Source organism: Anoplophora glabripennis, unplaced genomic scaffold, assembly GCF_000390285.2.
Source record: "Anoplophora glabripennis isolate ALB-LARVAE unplaced genomic scaffold, Agla_2.0 scaffold244, whole genome shotgun sequence".
Lineage (NCBI taxonomy): Eukaryota > Metazoa > Arthropoda > Insecta > Coleoptera > Cerambycidae > Anoplophora > Anoplophora glabripennis.
The window spans coordinates 585,947-607,837 of NW_019416393.1; the positions used below are offsets into that span (position 1 = coordinate 585,947).

At 32.6% G+C, this 21,891-nt stretch overlaps 1 protein-coding gene across 4 annotated transcripts in view; it reads left to right on the forward strand.

Moving 5' to 3' along the window:
• LOC108906939 (growth factor receptor-bound protein 14) overlaps positions 1 to 21,891 on the forward strand; it is a 700,528-nt gene that overhangs the window by 566,034 nt on the left and 112,603 nt on the right. For 2 of the 4 annotated variants that reach the window (XM_018710384.2, XM_018710386.2), the window contains exon 8: positions 13,283 to 13,384. In XM_018710384.2, coding sequence (XP_018565900.1) covers positions 13,283 to 13,384 — 102 coding nt within the window. The remainder of the gene's footprint in view (positions 1 to 13,282; positions 13,385 to 21,891) is intronic. The other 2 variants (XM_018710385.2, XM_018710388.2) reach the window with 1 other exon arrangement.

Consider the following 21,891-nt stretch of genomic DNA (forward strand, 5'->3'; position numbering starts at 1 on the left):
AGGTATCAAATTTGAATAAACTCATTTCACATTTAATTTTTGCAATTATGTTAAGTAATACAAGTTATGATCAACTCTCCACCAATCTTCACTATTTACACAGGGTATTCGAAAAATAGGGAATATAGTTATTTTTAAACTAATCTTCTAATTATTATAAATAAATAAAATAAAATGTGTTTCATAAAAATTAATGTTATTCACTGGAAAGCTGATTTTATTATAGCTTAATGGAACATACGAGCGACCTGAAATATTTCATTTTAAAAAACATTTACTTTAATGAATATAAATGTGTGACGAGGAAATTTTTTTATTGATATTAACAACCGTAATTATTGTTGTTTATATGTATATGTATATGTATATTATGATTGAATATTTAATTAAAAAATAAATAAATTGTCTTCAAATTACAACTACTAATTTTTCGCAGCTCTTCATCAACAGTATATTATTTATCTGAATATTACTAGACATCGGAAACTTTGTGGCGACAATCAAATAAATAGATAGTAGTAATCTGTAGGTGTTATGCTAGTAAGCGTCAGTACGCGTTGTAATAGCAGAAATAGGCTAAATCTGTGGTCAAGCCGAGTGCCGCTCTATGCTCACAATACACAATGCGACTGACTGATACAAAAACAAGTGCCATACACTCACTCACACGCACAAACGACAGTGAAATACACTGCTAACGTTCCTCGGTAAAAAAACCGGAATTGTTTACTGGCTCACCAGGCCGACAGGGCAGGCATTAGGGTGAGGTTAGGAACGTATCGAATAAATTGATCGATTCGAAACTTCAGATCAGAGGCAGACATGTACGTGTACATGTACATTGAGCGGATAGTCAAATTACTAAAATGTGAAAGAGTTTATGCTTCGTCACCATAAGTCGACATTAGTATCTATTAAAAACTTCGACTATTTTAGATATGCGCCTGTGACTTCGATAAGTGTTGAACTGTCATTTTCGTTTTTGAAATGGGTATTTAGCGATCGCCGGAGACGATTAACAGGAACACTTAGGACAACTGTTTTCTACAATCGCTTTCCTTATGAGTAAGAAATTATTGTTTTGTTAACTTTTGCTGGTACTTATTATTACATGATATACCTACCTAAATATTTTATGGTAAGTTCCGTGTGAAGCGTTGAATGTATAAAAATAGACATTGCCCCTTCTTGTTTGGTACTATTATGTAAATACTTACATATAATGTAAAAAATGCAATTATAAGAAGGCGGTTGTGTCACTTTTTGTTTGAATAAAATTACATAAAAGAGAACCCGGCCTATGGCCAACCCTGTACCACATTGCAGCCGCCCTGACATTTCCGATCTCTAATTATTACTTAGTTTTTGTAATTATCTAAAAAAAAAAGTAATTCGAGTATTTTCGTGTGGTAAAACTAAAACGGTTCTATACTACTGGCGCGTAGAATATGCTTTTCTATACTCACGATTTACGCGATCGTCAGACATTCTGATTGGAAATGGATGTGGAGAGACGGCGACGCCTTATGTAAACCATTTATAAAATACGGAGCGAAAAATTAGTGTGAAATCTGCGAACAGGCATGATTCGCGTTTTTGACATTTCGCAGACCTTCACACCGTGAATATGGAACCGGCTTAAAACTGGTAAATTAACTGCAGTTCCACATTTTCAAGTAATGTAAATAAATAAGTAGGTAATAATTCATATCAATTCAACATTTTAACTAAATATGTTATGCGAACGGTCATACATGCAAACGTATCATATTTCATGCCAGTATCATATTTCTTCCATGAATTATAAATTCTAATGAACGAGTTCTACTTGTGTTTGATTTTATTTTGTTTAAGAAAAAGCTAGAAGTCGTGTTGTACAGGGGGTAACTAAAATAGCTATCCAAATGTAATGGTGGATCCTATGTCACAAATTAAACAAAAAATTTCATACGAACTCTTGTCCAAGAACGCCTTCTTTTCGGGATTCAGGATATTCAAATCTATTGATAACTTGGAAAGATATAGTCCACTAGGCAGGTGTTCCAAAGTAGTAATTTTTCATAAATCGGATCATGTTATTACACATTTTTACGCGAACGAAACACTTAGTTTTCAGCAAGTAAATTTGATTTTTTCTTTAATTTTATTTTGAAAGTTATTTAACACGTAATCTAATAAAAATCATTTTTATCCGTTTTTTGCTCTATTCGAAATTGAACAGGGTACGTACAGGCTTGGAGAGGATGTTTTAATGGCAGGTAAAACGCAACAATAAACATTTTCAATAACCAAAATTGTTGAACTTGTCGAGGCCCTTTGGAAACCTTTCCTTAAAAAGGTAAATAGTTGAATCCGTAGATGATAGCACGCCTTCCGCTTTGTCGCCTCGTTTTTTTAAGTAGAAAAATTGCTGGTTCAGCTTGAGGTTATCAATTTTAAGCGAAATTATTAGTGAACAAATATTTAAGTAAAGTTAATTTTGTTTTCTTATTTTTAACTGACTTTATTTTGTGAAAAGACAATTTGTCTGAGGGTATGTTTGTACATGTTATGATAAATGCGCATAAACGTACTAAAAAGCACCATCAATACAGTAATAATTAATTGATTAATTCGATTTGTGTTTAAACACTCGTAAACAAGCCTATCGAGTTATCGATAGAGTCGGCGAATCTAAAAATGTTCGTCGCATTATTGCGGTAAGTCCGTAGATTAAAAAAATGTTCGTTGTATTGCGGTAAGTCCGTAAAATATATATTCTATTTGCAAAAAATATTTTTGACAATTGAGTTTTTGCGTTCCGATTTATTTACTCTTCAAGTATTCTCTCAATGACTGTAAACAGCCTGTATTTATACTATATCTAAAAGCTTTTTGCGAAATGTCTCTTCAATTCAAAACGATTATATTTCTGTTATACAGGGTAGCTCATCGAAAACGTACCGCAAGGCATTACAGGGTAGTAATGAACTTTTCGGCAAAATCCAAAAACAGGTAAAGTTTGCTTCTGAGGGGGACAACTTTTGGCGCAAAAAGCATAGCAAAATCTTTAACCCCCTAAGTGGGGGTGCCATCCCCCAAATTTTTTAAATGGGAATGGGGGTCAAGTGGGGGTCATTAGAAAGGGCGTTTAATTCTATATACATCGATTCTTACTTTTTGAAAATCGATTCATTATTTTAGAAAATATGCAGCTTTGAAAATACGAACAATATTTTTGACGAGAAATGCGAAAATCGATTTAATTTTACTTCAAAAAATTGTCCGCTTTTTGTTTCGTATTTAGATAGGCCACAAGAAGTTGCTAGATAACTGTCTTGTGACATGTAGTTGAAGAGTACCAATACTGCCGAGTCTTTTAAATTGATTAATTATGGTGTACTCAATTCCAGAAAGAGTAGAAATTATTGAGTTTTTTTTCAAAAACAGTGAATGCGGAAATCGGGTCGCCGAACTGTTCAACCAACGGCATCCTAAGAAACATGCGTCTGGAAAAATTGTTCGCGAATTGGTGGCCAAATTTCGCGAAACTGGCTCCGTTCATAACAAAAAGAGGCAGGTTGAAAATCCGGTACTAAATGAACGCTGAGTAGAATGCAATACTTGGATTTACTACAAAATGTCATCGACCCAGTTCTAACAAATATCATAGAGGACGACCCTGCTTACAATGAACACGAACTGATTTTCCAGCAAGACGGAGCTCCTCCACATTACTCGCTCAATGTGCGCAATTACCTAAATGAGACGTTTCCAGGACGCTGGATAGGACGAAGAGGTGCAATTGAGTGGCCCCCTCGGTCACCCGACTTAAATCCTTTACATTTCTTTCTCTGGGGGCACATTAAAAGCAAAGTTTACAGCACTCCACCTGATGCCTTGGAAGATCTGCGAGGACGAATCATTAATGTATGTCGCGAAGTAACACCGCAAGTGCTCCAGAATGTTCGACAACGGTTTGAAGACAACCTGTATCATTGTATGCAAGTTGGCGGACAACATTTTCAGCATTTACTTGACTAATACCGTAAGTTTTGAAATAAAATATTGTTCATATTTTCAAAGCTGCATATTTTCTAAAATAATGAATCGATTTTCAAAAAGTATCGAAAGTAAAGAATCGATGTAAAGAGAATTAAAAGCCCTTTCTAATGACCCCCCACTTGACCCCCATTCCCATTTGAAAAAATTTAGGGGATAGCACCCCCACTTAGGGGATTGAAGATTTTGGTATGCTTTTTGAACCAAAAGTTGTCCCCCTCAGAAACAAATTTGACCTGTTTTTGGATTTTGCCGAAAAGTTCTTTACTACCCTGTAATGCCTTGCGGTACGTTTTCGATGGGCTACCTTGTATGTAAAACCCAGCACGGTATGTAAAAGTGGCTCCACTGCAAACTGAAGGTCCTGTCTTTTTCTATTCGGGGAACATCTATAATAAGGCAAATTTCTTTTTTGCGGGCAATCTTATCTATTTATAGCTCTTAATTTACTCCATACTCGCTTGTTGCGGGCTCTGATTTAACTACGTATCTTTTACTGTTATTTTTTTTTGTCAGATGATATAGTAATTATTTCACGAGTCTTTTATTTTCCATTTCGATCCGTTACAGCACTATATATATAGTTGCATTTGTGCCGTAGTGCCGCCTAGCAACAGCTTTTGAAATATTATGCAACTCCATCAAGATGGATCGATGCTCTTTAATGGAATTTTTTTAGACTGACAATGGCGAAGGCACGGAAATTATCCCGTAGGCTGTTTATTCGTAGTATACTTGAAATTGTAGGGCGAAAATATGCCTTCGCGTATATGTATTTTGGTAAATTATAAATTTCAAATTACAAACCAAACAGAAGAATAACAGCCAAACAGAATAAGTGATTGTAACGTGGGTAGCACATTTAGGTATTCTTGTCGTAACCAGGGTTGGATCTAGTGTTTTTTTTATTTCAACAGTATTTGAACCTGATTTCCTCGTAGCTAACCAGACAATTTATTGATTATAAAATTGATATATTGGAACCTATTTGTAGGTGAAATATTAATAGAACCGCATGGGATGTAAAATACATTAAATTGAAATAATACTTTTTTAGCTAATAAGATATAACAAGTTTCTACGTTTTGGACAGCACATTTGCGTATTTTGAGCTTATGAATCGAATTACAAGATGCTTTCCAAAATCAACAGAACTTTTCAAAAAATGGTTTCCATCTATTGGCATTTACATGCGTCGGAAATTTAGATCCTTCACTGATGTACTGTCAAAATTTGGACGAATAGGAGTTGGAGTTATTGCGTCTGAACTGACAGTATGTTTGTGTCAGTGGACTATTTTAGATAAAATAAATCGGTTTTGGTAAAAAAACTGTTTGTTCTTATTTTCAAAAAGTCTTTTACTTTTTAACGCACCTTATAAAATGTTAGTTTTATAACATTTTATATTTTTAAGATCACGGCCAACAGTAAATTTACAGGGTCATCCAGAATCTATTAACCTTTATGCTTTTAACTAAATACTATTTAACCAATTCAAAATTAATGATTACATTATTAGCATATTTAATACTAAAATTAATATGTGTCAGTAAATGCAACTTGTTTAATACTGGCGCATTCATCATTTTATTGCCTAAAGAATAATATTTTACGTAAGTAAAATGGCTAGACCTATAATTCTACGTAGTAAAAATGAATAAACAAACTCCAAGTTTCAAATAAATGTAGCAACAAAAAATGTAGTGCAAGTGATTGAGTAATATTTTTTGGCAGAGATCATATCTCTGTAGAAAAAAGTATTTTGGTACTTCATAGACTTTAAGTCTGAAGTAAAACATTGCGAAATTGTTGATTGAATAGCTGGTGTCACTTCTAAGTAAAAAATATGACATTTGTAATCGATATAAATATTTTTGTCATATTTTGTCAGCAGAAAATATCAATAAGAAAAAAAAGTTGGAAGAAAGTATATTTATATAGTTGTCCTCCATTATTTGTGGTTGTAGTAAAAATCTATCAGATAGCATACCTGTTCAAAGCATAAACTCTCATGTTTTCCCCAAGTTTTCATCGATATTCTCTTCGAATTTCTCTCAAAAGCGAATATACACGGTGATTCATTAACAATGGGAAAATCAAAAGCTGAAGATACTACACGTGAAATGGTGACCATTGGCGCATGCCTTATCCGAAAGTTGATAGTTTCGGAAATACAGGGCGTTGAAAGTTAAAATTTTAAATAGTTTTTTTTTGCGATTATTCTGAAAATATGTAAGTTAGGAAATTGTATATTTGTGAAACTATATTTTTTTAAGCGACGAATAAGTTGCGTGTTGCAATTTCTGCGTTGCTCATAGGGGGCATCACGACCAATTTTAGCGAAAATTTAGTTAATAACTTTTACCCTGTTTGTCTAATATGAAACTCGATACAAAACCTGAAAGGGCAATCATTTTTCCATTAATTATGTATTCTTGTTTCATTTCGGTATCTCGATCCGTTTTCGAGAAGAATCGATTTAACGAACACTAGGTTTTGAAAATACGAGAGATTAGAAGCGAAACAAACCAAGTGTTTCTTCATGTTATTACAACAATTAACAATAAAACAAATGAAATTTGTAATAATGATTCCACGACGTGAAGAAGTTCCACTTTATTTAAGAAGAGACATGTGGTTCATGCACGACGGAACTCCACCGCATTTTTCTCGGACAGTGCGTGCATATTTAGATGCAGTTTTTCCAAATCGCTGGATTGGCCATGGTAAGCATTTTTGCTTGGCCACCCAGAAGTCCGGACTTCAATCCTCTTGATTTTTCTATTTGGTCTCGAATGAAAGATATAGTTTACAAAGAATCTATTCGCTCGCGTGAAGAGTTGTGGCAAAGAATACAAATTGCTGCCAACGAAGTCAGACGCAATCCCAATATGTTTCAAACTCGAAGATCTGCCAGAAAACGTGTAAAGTGTATCAGTGTCAACGGTGGATTCTTCGAACAATTACTTCAAATAATAATTACGTATTTTATTTGTTTTCTTATTAATTGTTGTGATAACACGAAGAAACACTTGATTTGTTTTATCAAAACATAGTGTTCGTTAAATCGATTTTTCTCGAAAACGGATCGAGATACCGAAATAAAACAAGAATACATAATTAATGGAAAAATTATTGCTCCTTCAAGTTTTGAATCAAATTTCGTGTTAGACATACAGGGTAAAAAGTTATTAACTAAATTTTCGCTAAAATTGGTCATAAGTGGCGCCCTCTATGAGCAATGCTGAAATTACAACACGCATCTTATTCGTCGCCTAAAAAAATATAGTTTCACAAATTTTCAAGTTCCTAACCTACATATTTTCAGAATAATCGGAAAAAAATGATTTAAAATTTTAACTTTCAACACCCTGTATTTCCGAAACTATCAACTTTCGGATAAGGCGTGTTTGCGCCAATAGTCACCATTTGATGTGCAGTATCGTCAGCTTTCGATTTTCGAATTGTTAATGAATCACCCTGAATGTACATACACAAATACATACTCTGAATTAAATACGTTTATTAAACTGCTTCTCTAGAATAATGTGTGTAGCGCATAAAACTTTTATAACAAATATACAACTTTTATTAAAAAAAAACACATCCCCATACACATTATAAGTCTAACTGGAAAATGCTTAATACACCTTATATATCTATGAAATAAAGGTATAATGAAGGTAAGTATATGTTATAGGCTTTATGTTCCATTTGTGTGCGAGTAGTAGGGAAGATTTGTTTTACAAAGACCAACTCTGTATATAACAGAATTATTCGTTTTCATGATTATGTTTCCGTTTTTAACATATAAAATGCTTCTTGCAATGCTTAACTGATCGGCATTATCGAAAAATTTTCGATAGTCCGCTGTGTATCGACTAATACGCTTCTTCTAGTTGGATGAGACTACACAGTTAGACATATGTTTTGTGGTAGTACATGATCATACTGCATTGTATGAAGTGGAAAAGTTATGTACATTCCGTACAATGTTTGTTGAGATAGGTTTCAAGAAAAGTATAAGCCAATAACATTCTATTATCGGAACTACCCCTATTGAAAAACGTTGATGTTGAGCATGTATGGCATTTAGAACGCTAATAAAGAATAAAGCGCATTTCTTTCAGTGTAATCATCTCGATTTTTTAATATTTAAAATTTACAATTCTATTTACAAATAATCATTTTCGTGTTTCATGTATACAGTAAAATTTCACGTGTTTCTCTTAGATACAATTGTCGCGGCTTTCAGGAATTTAATAAATCTTATTTTATTACTATTATTATTACATATTATTTATAACACTGATGATTAATCGACCATGAACAAGTCTTTTCAAAAACAAAAGCAATCAATCAATTGCAAATATCGATCTAAATTTAATTTAGATATGGTTAGTTTAAACCAATTTAATTAGTGGAGCTAATCTAAATGGTTCTATTCAAGTTTACTACTGTTTGCCTACCCATCATTATATTGATAATAAAGTAATCTTTTAAATATACCACATTCATAAAAAGTGTGAACTTTTCAAATATTTTCTCGGTTATGAATAATAATGAAATTAATTTATTATAATTAAAAACACCATGGATTGACTCGTATTTTTTTATAAAATCAAGAGCAGTTCTCATTCCGTTTAATTCAAGATGATATTTTAAACGTCAAACATTGTACATATTATATAGGGATTTTCTTAAAATAATAACTAAATTTACATGAACATTGTTATCAATTAATTTCAACGCAACATGTTTTGTACGCACCTCCACTTAAAAATCTTTGAACGTTGATCATCAATAGAGGTGTGTGCGCTTTTTTCGACATTATAAATAATCAATTACTGTAAATATATATGGATGGAGAATTTTAGTTTTAATAAAGCTCAAAGGACATTGCGACTTTTAACAATCACATCAGAAACACTTATCAGTTCATATAAATTAATACTTTTTCTATAAAACAGTATCGGCACCGTTAAGAAAAAGTGCACGCCTGTATGAACTTGTATATTTTCTTTAAATAGTAAATATGTATTTTTATGATATTAAAAGCCGATAACGATACCCAAATACATAATACAATGAAATTTTGAAAATTATCTCATACTAAAATAGAGAACTCTGACAACAGGGATGTGTTGTACTATATGTATATGAGAAAATGAAGGATATACAATTTAACGTATAGAATAAGTTTTAGTACATAAAAGGCAAATTCGTTACATGATAACATCAGTCTGTCAAAATAAATTAAATAATGCAAAATTTTAAATTAAATAGTTTAATGAAACCAATAATACATACTAGAAAGTTAAAATGTATAACCTAGTACAACTTTGTAAAGATATTCACCATATAGGAGCATTGGTTTGGGGAAATTTAAAAAATTAAGATTTTGACAGGTAGATTTATCGTAGAACAAGAAAGAGTTGCACTTATAAATTAAATCCATGCAATAAACTAAGATTACAATTAAAGTTCATCATACCTTTAGTCTATATTTATGAGTGGAATTAAAATTAAAGTTCTTTAGATAACTTCATATAGCGATTTTCGAAATGTCAAACTCATAACTCAACATTGTGTAAAATTTATTGTGTAAATGATATTTACGAGATGTAAAATGACCAGTGTTGTGTTAAAAAGACCTTCTATTCATATAAGACTGTATTTAAATCCCAATTTACATTCCAATTAGTGTAAAAAAATTACTAGTTGTCAAGGAACGATCACCCTGAAACATTTTAGTCATTAGTCAATTCATACAAGACAAAACTGTTCAAAATAGTGAAATTAACTTAATATCAATGTTGTACAACAAGACTAGTGGATAGAATTAAGCTAAATAGCATAATTTGCTTAAATTTCAATAAATTAGCAAAATTTTGTAGAAACTTTAAATAAAAATAAACGTAATATAAAGATTTGGGTATGTAAATTTACAGAAAATTATGTAGAATCCGAATATATCAGTGTCATGCTGCAAAAAACATACATAAAGGCATAATTCAAGTGTAAAATTTCATAAGGCTTCAAACTAATGTTGCTATAACGACAACCTCATTTGTTATCAATTTATAAAAACTGTTACAGGGCTTCTAGTAGCCAGTCTTTCATAATTTGTCGAACCATAAACATCGTTCATTCACTCCTAAAATAAACAAAAGCCAGTCAGAATTAAATAAATAAATGTATACGTAGTTACCAATTTTGAAACTCATCAACACAAGTGGAATTTTGACAACTGTCAAAAGTGAAAGCTGTAAAAAATTTCTCAACAGTCCAAATATTCACTGAGATTGATATAATGGGAATAAGTGCCATTTAGACAAAACTGCCAGGTATTAATAAGAATATGGAATCTTATTTTTATTGCAACGTTTCGCAAACAGCAGCAGCCGAATATTGATTTCGTGCAATTGTTTTCTTTATTTTCTTTCTTCTCTCTTAGGTCATATAAATTACTGGACCGTTCTTTGATGATCTTTTGTTTCAGAATCTTCAATTGCAAGAATTACATGAGTGTTAGATCAGGACGTCTTACTGATCATAAAAATGTACTTTTATGAGAAAAACTTACAATTAGTTTAAAGAATGTCCTTAGTCTAGGACAGGATGATGTTATAACAAAACATCTTTTATAGTACATTTTTTTCTTAGTAAAAATATAAGGGTTTGTTTAGTAAATGTTATAGTGGAATAGCATAAATATGCAGTGGTTCCATAGACTTATAAAAGTTTATACTGTAAATTGTACCTAGGTAGGAAATATTGCAGTTCTCACTCTCTCACGTTCTGACAAAAATTTGTTTGTACCAAATTTTCACGGTCAATTTCAATATATTATTTTTTGATAAAGAGATGGACAAAACTTGATGTAAAGAAATCATCTTCGACGCACTGCATCTAAAAAAAATCTTTGTGTAGAGTTGGGTTAGAAAAAAATTTCCGTATAATGCATCACACATCTGAAAATAGATGCCACAAACTACATTTAAGAACTCCTAAAAACTTTGATAGCTCTCATATACAGCGTCTGCCTTAAAACATCGGCTCGTGTGTTATCTTTGTCAGTATTGACCTTGCGGTTCTATTTCTGAAACATTAACAGCCCGTTTTAATTATAGTTTTTATGTTCTGATTTAGGCTGCGGAATACAAAATATCAAATCAAAAATTTCATTGCACCCCATCGTGTTAGGGTTTATACCTATTACTGACAAATATGAAGTATTGGCTGGCTTTTGAGGTGACATTAGTCTCCAGTGTTTATAATTAGTTGTACGTTGTATCTTTTTTATTATTGTTGTTTGAACCTGTCTTATTTTCGTTCGTATTGTTAATATTGACATAAAATACTCATCTTGATGTTACTGTAGGATACCGTTTTATTTTATTTATTCTTTTTACTAGATGTGTTGTTAATTTGGAATGGAATTATTTTTCAGCTCACAATTTTGTACTAAGCTTATTGCAGAATAGAGAAAACAAAGTTCATAATATCCGTAAAATATACACGGAGGGAAATCTTTTATATTTTACATTTTAGGAAAAAAATTGACAATTTGGGAAACTGGGATTTTTGGGGCCCATGGGATTTTCCATAGGCATATTCCCAACAATGTTACGTAGCAACAGTGACAAAATATATCAAAACCCTGAAATGTCTCGCAAAGTATAAGAAATAGATTCTAACATACTTTAACAAAATCGCAAAATAAATTAAATTTGCATCTGTCTGTCAGTTTTAACATAGGATTCCACTAAAAAAAAATCAAGTTGCCTATGATCCAAAACTTGGATATTCTAATGTCTATAATTATTCTATTTGAAATGGATGAGATGGAGATTTTAATGCTTGAAAGAGTGTTATTTTAAAAAAAAAAGTAGGTAACGCCCAGAAGAAACACGATACGATGTATAATGGAAAATAAATTTAAAATGTGAATGAATTGATGCGATGCAACTTTTATTTGAAATACTTTTTTGTATTATTAATATTACCAGAGTTATGGAAGAAACCGTCTTAAATAGGACGTCCTGTAGCAGAAATGTAGTGGATTGGTTTATTACTACTATTTAAAATTCAAGCATCCTACAATTATTATTACAATTTTTGCAAAAATTATGTTATTACGAGAACCACAAACCAACCGATAACTAATGTAATTCTGAAGTAATGGATATATTCTTTAGATGAGTAGAATTACTTATTCTATTGCCGAAAAGATTTTTTTTAACTTTGTTAGAAACTGCTATCCGGCGTTATTCATTTATCAATTTTACATTTTTTATAAGAATTTTTACACTTAGTGTTTCCAAATATAAGTTATACAAACAATCCTACTTTAGCACACTCCTTCCATCAGTTTTGTCCTAATCTAAATAAAGATATCGTATGCAATTATATAACACTCTGTATTAATCACACCTGTTCCAAGTTTAGAAATTCAGAAGCATTTCTTTAGATTTCGTTTGCACTAAATTAGAAATTATGTATTTTCTACCACATAGTCTCTTTACCCAGTTTCACCTACGTAGATTTTTTTATTGTAGCAGCCATTAACCTAAAATCTAAAGTGCGGCAATTCATAACTATACTGTTATTGCATTCATAATGAGATGCAAATCATAAAAGGAAATTTTATTAGGTAATAATAAATGCATACACATGTCAATTTAATGGAAAACGTTTATTATTGCTATCTCCTAATTTCTTTAGAGTAAAACATTTGATAATAATCGATACACTTTGACAAGCATTTTTGTTCACAATTTAATGCAATACACATGGTGCAACACAGTGGCGAGGCGTATCAAAGGTGAAGGGGCGTTTTCCTCGTCTAAATTTAAAATTAAAATAATTTCTTATGCATTGATTTAGTTCTTGAAACCCAAATAAAATTTGTTTTAAAAAAATGATAAACATGTTCTGTCAATGACGTGCGCTGATTTAGGATTTAGGAGGAAAATATACCCAGCATATGCGTCACTGGTTTGATTTGGGTCGAGGATATTTTGAGATATACGTAACTTTTCTTGAACTCCTTGTATCTCAAGGGAGTATCAAGGGACAAAGAAAATATTCTTAAATTGAACAAACAAAACACGTTTTCATCTTGGATGTGCTGTATGTAGTGCATCCTGAGTTATAATCCCTGCTTGAATATTATGCGACTATTTTTTAGCCTAAAATTGATGTTTTAGTATATTAATGTTTGTTATTTTCTTTTCAGTATGGAAAACAGCTGCGAGAGAATTACAGAGCATTTAGGAACAAACAGGCAGAAACCATCAATCCAAAAGACTATAACAGCTACTCAGTACCTAATGTAAGCGTAAGTTTTCAGTTACATTAATCTATAAATGTTTGTATACGTTCGTCATCGTTTCCTTAACGTTGTGTTTTGCAATTATCACCGTAGTTGATTTACGTAAGTGTATAATTAAAACAAGACTTTTGGACAGACATTGTCGTTATTTTTTAAATTAAATTACTTTAAACTTAAAATAGACAAACTTATTATACAATTAGCAGATTAATTTTGAATGATATTTTAATAAAATCTAAATAAATATTCCGACTGATAAACTGACATTTAAAAAAAATATAAAATAATGGTTTGGAAGTGAAAAAGTTACAGTTTTAATTAATTGACCCCATATTTTGAATCACTAATTTTTGAAAAACCACTGGAAAAATAGTATGGCTTCAAAACTAGACTCACAATTGATACATGTACTAAAAAACCTGACAAAGTACAATTTCATCGGACATTTTATTTTTGTCACTGTACAAATACTGTAAACAATACCAATTCCTTTCATAATTCTAACACCTGATAATTTACAAACAGTGCCCTGCATACATTGTTCAGGAATATTACGACAATTATTATTACACAGGGTGATTCAGAACTTATCCAAAGAAAAAAAAATCAGGATGTACAAGGGACTCTTACAAATACAATTTAATAATAATACAGAAAATATCAAAAAGGGCAGTTCGAAAATGATGTAAAAATACACTTCTGCACGGCACTGGAAACTGGTCCACTGTAAAACCTGACCTGGCACATTGCGTCCGTTAAACCGGCTACACACGGTCCGGCAGGCCTGTCAGTTCGAACTGAATTGGCCGCCTGAAGGCCGGTCGCCTGAACTTGTATATATTCCGGTCGATCTGTCAGTTAAGACTGTTCAGGCGGCCGGAGAAAAATCAAAAATATGTTCGTTCATCCAGCCGGCCTGACGTACTCAAAGGCAAGTCTGAACGTGTGTATGTCACGGTCGCCTGTCGGGTCTTCGGGCTATCAGTTCGGACAGTTTAATACTAGTGGTACGCCATGGCGCGCGAAATAGAAAACAGGTTCGGAAGAATTCATCGCGATTTATCACAATGAGTCATGTCTGTGGCAAGTGAAATAGAAAAACTATCACGACTCTGGCAATAAGGAAGCGGCGTATTTGAAATTGGTAGAAAAATGGAAGGAAATCGATCCTTCTTGTATGAAGTCTACTGTTCTCAAAAAAATTAATAACCCGGGAAGTAGTTTTCGTAAGGAAGCAAAAAAAAGTGAAAGATTCAATGAGAACGGGATCAGGTGCCGATGAAGTCTACCATCCCAAACCAAAGTTTGGGATGGTAGAAATATTTCATATTCGCCTGATCGTTTGGGCAGTCGTCAGTCCATCAGGCAACCTGCCTTTAGGCGGCCTATTCAGTTCGAACTGACAAGCCTGCTGGACCGTGTGTAGCCGGCTTTACTGCGGCAGTTATAAAAACGGACAAAAACTTGAAAGAATTTCGCATGGAAAGGAATAAATTTCTATTTATTCCTTATAAAATTCTTTTTATAGTACCTATTTTATATCAGCAAATTCAACTGATTTTGCCGCTGTTGTTATTATTAATTAATAAAATTAATTTGTTTTAAATAATAAAATAATTTGGCATACCTGATGTTACAACTGTTCAAAATTCTGTCTACCGACGTGTAAACACATTTAGGTCCGTTTTACTCAGTTTCTACGAACTAACACAAATACTGTCTTGTTTCACCATTACACAAATGCTTCACCATAATACGGATGTTTTCTTGCTTGACCATAAATTAAAACGATATCCATCAACTCCGAGTTGCTATACACGAAAGCCATATTTGATACAAACTACTAAAAAACTACTGTAAACACTATGGCAACGACGACTGTAAAATCTGATTTCAGTATTCGGAGTCGCTGAGGCCATGCGGCTCTCCATGCGTATTACGAATGACGCAAGAGACTACAGTTGTCCAGTTAATGGTTGAAGGTAGTACAACTTCAATAATTTTTTTTCTCGGAATCTATAAGGATTTCACAAAATTTTTTTTACGATGTTGACTCCATTTCTCATGCCGCATCTGTTCCCAAATTTTTTTGGATAAGTTGTGAATCACCCTGTATTGTAATACGATTTAAAAATTCAAAACAATAAAATGAAACTGATTAAGTAAGAAACGCTAAAGACATTTCTGGGAATTTATTTTAATTTAAATTAACATGCATAATGTTACAAAAGGTAGTTTACAGACCGACACAGATAAGTTTGCGTCTGAGATAACTCCGCCCACAAATGCGCATTGAACAAAGCAAGGGTTCCAGAAGTATATTTGTAAATCTACGTTCGAGTAAATAGAATTGAGTACGCAGGGTTGTATTGAAAGTTTCCAAAACGACGTCACAATGAATTTTCTTTCGGAAGTGACAAAAAGTCAATAGAGCAGTCAAATGTGATACGTTATATGCAGCGTGAATCTGATGCAAATCAGCCAGTCTCTAGCCTTGACCACCGGTGTAGTCTGAAGGGTCCTTATGGCCTGTGTCAAGTGTTTTATAAATGGCACCAACAATTCAACAAGTATTAAATTTAATTTTATTATTTAATTATTATATTAATCTTAATTAAGTAAATAAGATTTTAAATTAATTATCTTGACCCTTATGAAATAATTTCGTAAACAGAATAAAATCGTGTTAGATGAAAATCTCGAAAATGATATATTGTATAGGTACTCATTAAAAAATATTTAAACAGTGAGTAAGGTTTGCTTTAGTCATTATCGGTCAATAACTTATTAGATAAAAAACAATAGACAACAGTAAACCTTCATTATGTATATTTATCGTCTTGGCAATGATTTTTGATATTTATTTATCAAACAATGGAGTCTTTGCAAATCCTACTAAGAGCGAAGAGAGGCGGTATTAAATCTCCATTATGTATATTTATCGGTTTGGCAGAGGCCTTTGATATCTAACTCGTTAATATTCTGTCTAATTTTGAATTTATATAACAAGATATAAACTTATTAGCACGTAGATAACTCCAAAAATAAACAAGCTTTTGAAGTAGTTCAACTTATACGTAACATGAGATAAATCCAGAGTCGCATTTGTAATTTCGGAGGCACTAAAAGACCCAACATTATTATAATGTTCCTAAAGAATAAGTTTTGTATTAAGTTCAAAGTTAGAAGTATCTAAGGATTATATTATTCATTATTAAGATTAATTAATTATTTCCTTACTAACTAGTTCGGATGTAACGATTATTTTTCTAAAATTACCAAAACATTTCAGTCAAAAATTACTGGACCCCACGAATTTTGTTTGGGTTGTCTACCACATTCTTTAGTGATTATTCTCTCAATCTAAAAACAAATTTTATGTGTATTTTTTATTTATAAATTGTCACATAAAATATATACTTTTTCGTAATAAGATAAGAATAAGGCTAATAGGATCCACAGAAATAAATATTTAAAATATTAAGTTGTCTTTATAAATCCAGAGAATAAATATTTGTAAAATAAAAAGTTTTAATTTGAAGTCCTAAGCCTAAAAAAGTATAATTGAACCTCCGAATATCCTCAAAACGCTTTAAGTTTCCCGAATCTGAATACGTTACATCAGCATCTTAAGTGCTGTTTCTTTTATACAGTTACATTACAAAATCACATTAAGTTTGTAATTAAGCACTTTTTCTGTAATTCATTAAAAATTCGTGAAATCAATATACATAGCCTTCATAAATGTTTACAAGCCGCTGAGTTTAGTCTATCCAACATTACATGACTGGTACTGTCAACTAAAAATCCCTAATGATTTGTTTACAATGAACAATGACAAACCGTTGCGTCTACGCTCGAGATAATGCGATCGCTGATTAGTTGAATAAAATCTCATGAAAAATTACACCAATCAATCGCCAGCCGATACAACAGAATGTTGTGATTTAATGTAATCTTGATCTTACTGTTTTAATAATTTTTAATTTTACCGAAATTTTATTGCCAACATGAAGGAAATAAATTTACTGTTCCGAACAAGATTACTGGTCACGTGGCTTGTAATCATTTATGAAGGCTCTGTATTTACGATACGAATGTATTTGTAATTTCACTAAGAAACAGATAAATTACTTTTTATTATTATTTAAAAAGTAATGAATTAATAAATACACAATATTATAATGTAATATGTGAATTATTAAGTTCTAATATTTCTACTTAAAATATTTTTACTATACAGGCTGTTACAAATTTGCTTCAAACTACAGAGATCTAGGAAACGGTAAGAGATACGAAGTAGCTTAAATGGGGGGCAAATGCTTTGCATAAGAAGGTGACCAACATTATGCCTCTAAAAAATCAAAGCTGACATGACTAGTTTTCTAAATATTTGAAAAAAAATCGAAATTTTGGATATCCGTTTCTGTTTCATTTCAGCCTTGTTTGAGGTGATATTGAACACTTTCTCGTGGCAACTTTTTGCCCTCTGTCGAATGGTATAATCAATTTTTATATTAATATTTTTAAATAACTAGGTGGATTTCACAGGATATAACGGCACTTAGACAGGGTTCGTAGCGGCCGGGAAAACCGGGAATACCGGGAAAAGTCAGGGAGTTCATTATTCTTTATAAAAAACAGGGAATAGTTGGGAAATTTTAAAAAAAGTCATGAGTCAGGGAATTTGATGTTTGCAACTGGAAATTTTGTGAAAGCCGGCCCTGGGTTCTTGAAAGAGAAAACTATTTGTGGTTTTGAAACCTTTATAAGAGGTTCTTAGGGTATAAAAATGATTGTGGAGTCCAGTCGAGAAAAAATTTAATGCATAAACATCAATCAGTATGTAAAATTGAGCTACAAGTGACCTGGATTTTTTTTATAAGTCAGGGGAAACCTGGAAAAGTCAGAGAATTCTTTCTTACTTTTGAACTATGAACCCTTTTAGAGGGTACAATAAGGAGAGGATTCAATATACATAAAAATCTAAAAAAAATAGATTTTGGAGATTGATTTTTTAGAATTGAAGAATTTTTTGAGACAAAACGTCTGCGTCTGGTTCGGGCTGAGGCAGTTGGGGCCCATGAAGGCTTACAAAAAATGTAACAAAATTTCCAGGGACGTATTTAAAAAAATGAAATTGTTGATGGTCCTGGAGAGACGAAGTTGCGATGAGAAAGTGTTCTTTTCAAATACATATTTTGAAAACTAATCATATCAGCCTTGATTTTTTTAGAGGCATAATGTTGGTCCCCTGATTATGCAACTTTGCCCACATATAAGCTACTTCGTACCTCTTACCCTTTCCGAGATCCCTGTAGTGAGAAGCAAATTTGTAACAGCCTGTATTTTTGTAAAATAACTACTATGTAAATGAAAGGTAAATAACATTAAATATGTTTATAGATATATCAGTGCAGTAAACGAAACATATTTCTTAAACTGAAATGAACACAAAGAATGTTATTTAAACAGGCATTTTCGTTTATAGTAGTAATATGAAATTTAAATAGTATTTATTTTTAAAAATAAGTCGCCAGCTCCATTGTCGTAATCACTAAAACTGTAGTAATAATTCAGATTTTCGATTCATCAAATCAACTGTAGTAAAAATACCTATAATTTTATGTTATGAATACTACAATGTAAAACGTAATTATACAATATAAAAAGCAACAATATGTCGTAAAAATATATAGAAAAAGTTTTAATTGGTACACTCAAACAAACAATGTGTAAACGTACTTCATTTCATTCATATGTTATGTGTATAAAAACCATTGCGAATCTATGAAATTTATTGTAAATGTACGTAATTTTTATCTGTAGACTGAGGAAATTATCTAATATCAAAACTAACCTGTAAGTTCAGGTATAATTTGTTTAAATTTAAATTACTTAAATAAACGAAAAGTAAAACTTACGCATTTCAAGACTATTTAATATTAAACTTTAAGAATGGTAAATATGAAATAAACTATTATTGCTACAAATGCACTGAAATGAATAAGAACATGTTTATTTTAATATTAATGTGCTTTCATCAGTTACCAGCAAACTTATTAAATTAGTTAAAAGAAAACGAACCTATTTAACTTTAATAACTGGTTAGTTTAATTTGAACGAGGCATATTCACTTTGTGTGTTGTTTTCATGCGCAAAAACTAAAATAATGTTTGCAACAGATAGCGCAGGTCCAGTGCCCACAATCTACTGAAGCAAGTTCGCACAAGCTTGTCCATATTTATGACATGTTACTAAACGAATCATAATTAAAGCAAATAAAGTTATATAGGTATTATACTTCGTGGAGTAAAGTGTTTCTGTAATTTTTTCTATTCCTGTTACATTACAAGTAGATACTCATATTTACTATATTATGCGAGGCCGAAAAACTAGAAAAAAAATAGAAAATTAATAAAATGGCAGCTCTGGCCAATGCACGAGTATTTCAAAATAACGCTTCTCGAAGTAGGTACTTAATATGCAATAAAATACAGGTTCGAGAAAATTTTGCAGTAAATTTAATTTTTTGAATGTAAATGTAGGTACATCACAATTATAAGAGAATATACACAATTCGTCACACAATACATTACAATTGTAAATTTATATAAAAGCTGGGCTTTTCAAGATTTTAAACTTCTTACGAGTTATCATTAAAACTAGATAAATTGTATTCATACCTAGAATTAGTTTAGGATAGACGGAAATGATTTAATGCAAATTAATGTTTCTCTCAGTGTGTATGTAAATTTTAAAACGTTGTCGAGAGACCGGGCGCGTCAGTTTGATGAAATTGGTAAATGCGGAATAGTTTAAATCAGATGGTAATTTAAAGTTTAGATACAATGTAGCAAGTATTTTCTGCCAACTATTCAACAAGAAACATGTTTAGCAATTAGCAACTGTTACATATGGATAATTGCGGCGAAAAATTTTTAAATCCAAGCGTCTCGACGAGAAAACAGGTTTGCGTGTAAATTACACCAGGTATGACATTCGAACGGCCTGCGGGTGTGACAGGCTCACTGAAACCATACAATTACGTACTTTGTTGCAAGTAATCTTTACGTTGCCAAGTTACTTGAAATAATTAATGGTTCGTGAGTAAACGTGTGAGTTTGGCCGTTTTTTCAGCATGCGCCTGCAAAAATTATCCGGGAGAGCGTAGTCGTGTTTATAATTGAAGGGATTAGAAACAAAAAGATCCAAGTGACAAAATCTAGGCAAGGCAATGAAGCACAAGACTTCGGATTTTTTTCCATAAAGACGGATCGGAATGCGGTTTTTTGCATTCTCTTCCAAAAATTTTTTTGTAAAAAATGTGGCTACATTGTGTTTCTGACAACCCGGAAATTGCATTGCTGCAGCCAAAAATGCATTTTTTGAGACGCCTTTTGGAAGATTTCAAAACTTTGTAAATAAGAGTCAGAACTGGCCCAAATCGGGTACTCGGGGGTTTTCGAGGTCGCTGATCACGATTATGATTTTCAAATTGACCCCCCGAACACCTGGAGCTCAGGAACGCTGATGAACGTCATCTCCGTGGGACTCTCCCACAAATCACTCGGGGAAGGAGAGAAACTCGGCGGCGGCGCCCGGGGGTTTTTTGGGTCGCTGAATTCAAATATGCCATCGTCGAACACTGACAAGATTGACAAAAACAACACGAAAATCATTGTGGAGGCGGTTTTTGGGGCGCTTAATCCAAATTTCACGTCGAAAACGACCCCCTGTACACCTGGTGCACCGGAATCTGGACGCGGACCTCATCTCCGTGGGTTTTCCTCGCACAATCGAAAAAGACGAACCGAAAATCGATATGGGGGGGGGTTTTGGGGCGCTGAATCCGAATTCCACGTCAACAACGACCCCCCAAACACCTGGTGCACCGGACCCTGTCCCTGAACGTCTTCTCCGTGGGGCCCTCCCAAAATTCAAGCGGAGAAGGAGAGAAACTCAGCGCCCGGGGGTTTCTTGGGTCGCTGAATTCAAATGTGGCATCGGCGAATACCCCCCGCACACCTGTTGCGCCCGAACCTGGACGTGGACGTCATCCCCGAGAATTTTCCTAACAAGATCGCCAAAAATAACTCAAAAATCATCGTAGGGGCGTTTTTTGGGGCGCTTAATCCGAAGTCAGTTGATGACGAAGAAAATGAACAGACTAGCGATGTGTCACTTGATGAAGAATTTGATATTGAGTTACGTATTTAAAAATTAAAGGTATTAATTAATGAGGAAAGGTATTTGATTTGAGTTCAATAAAAAGTTTTTTAAACGCCAATTACATAAATATTGACTTTCTATTCATTCTATTTCTTTCCTCCTCATATAATTTAAATAGAATCAACAATTCCACACAGGTTTGGTTGACATTCATGGGAATGACATCGATGTCAAGATAAAAGTTCGGGTGCACCAGGTGTTGGGAGGGTACTTTTCGACGTGAAATCCGGATTCAGCGCCCCGAAAAACCCCCCATAACGATTTTGGGTTCGTCTTCTTCG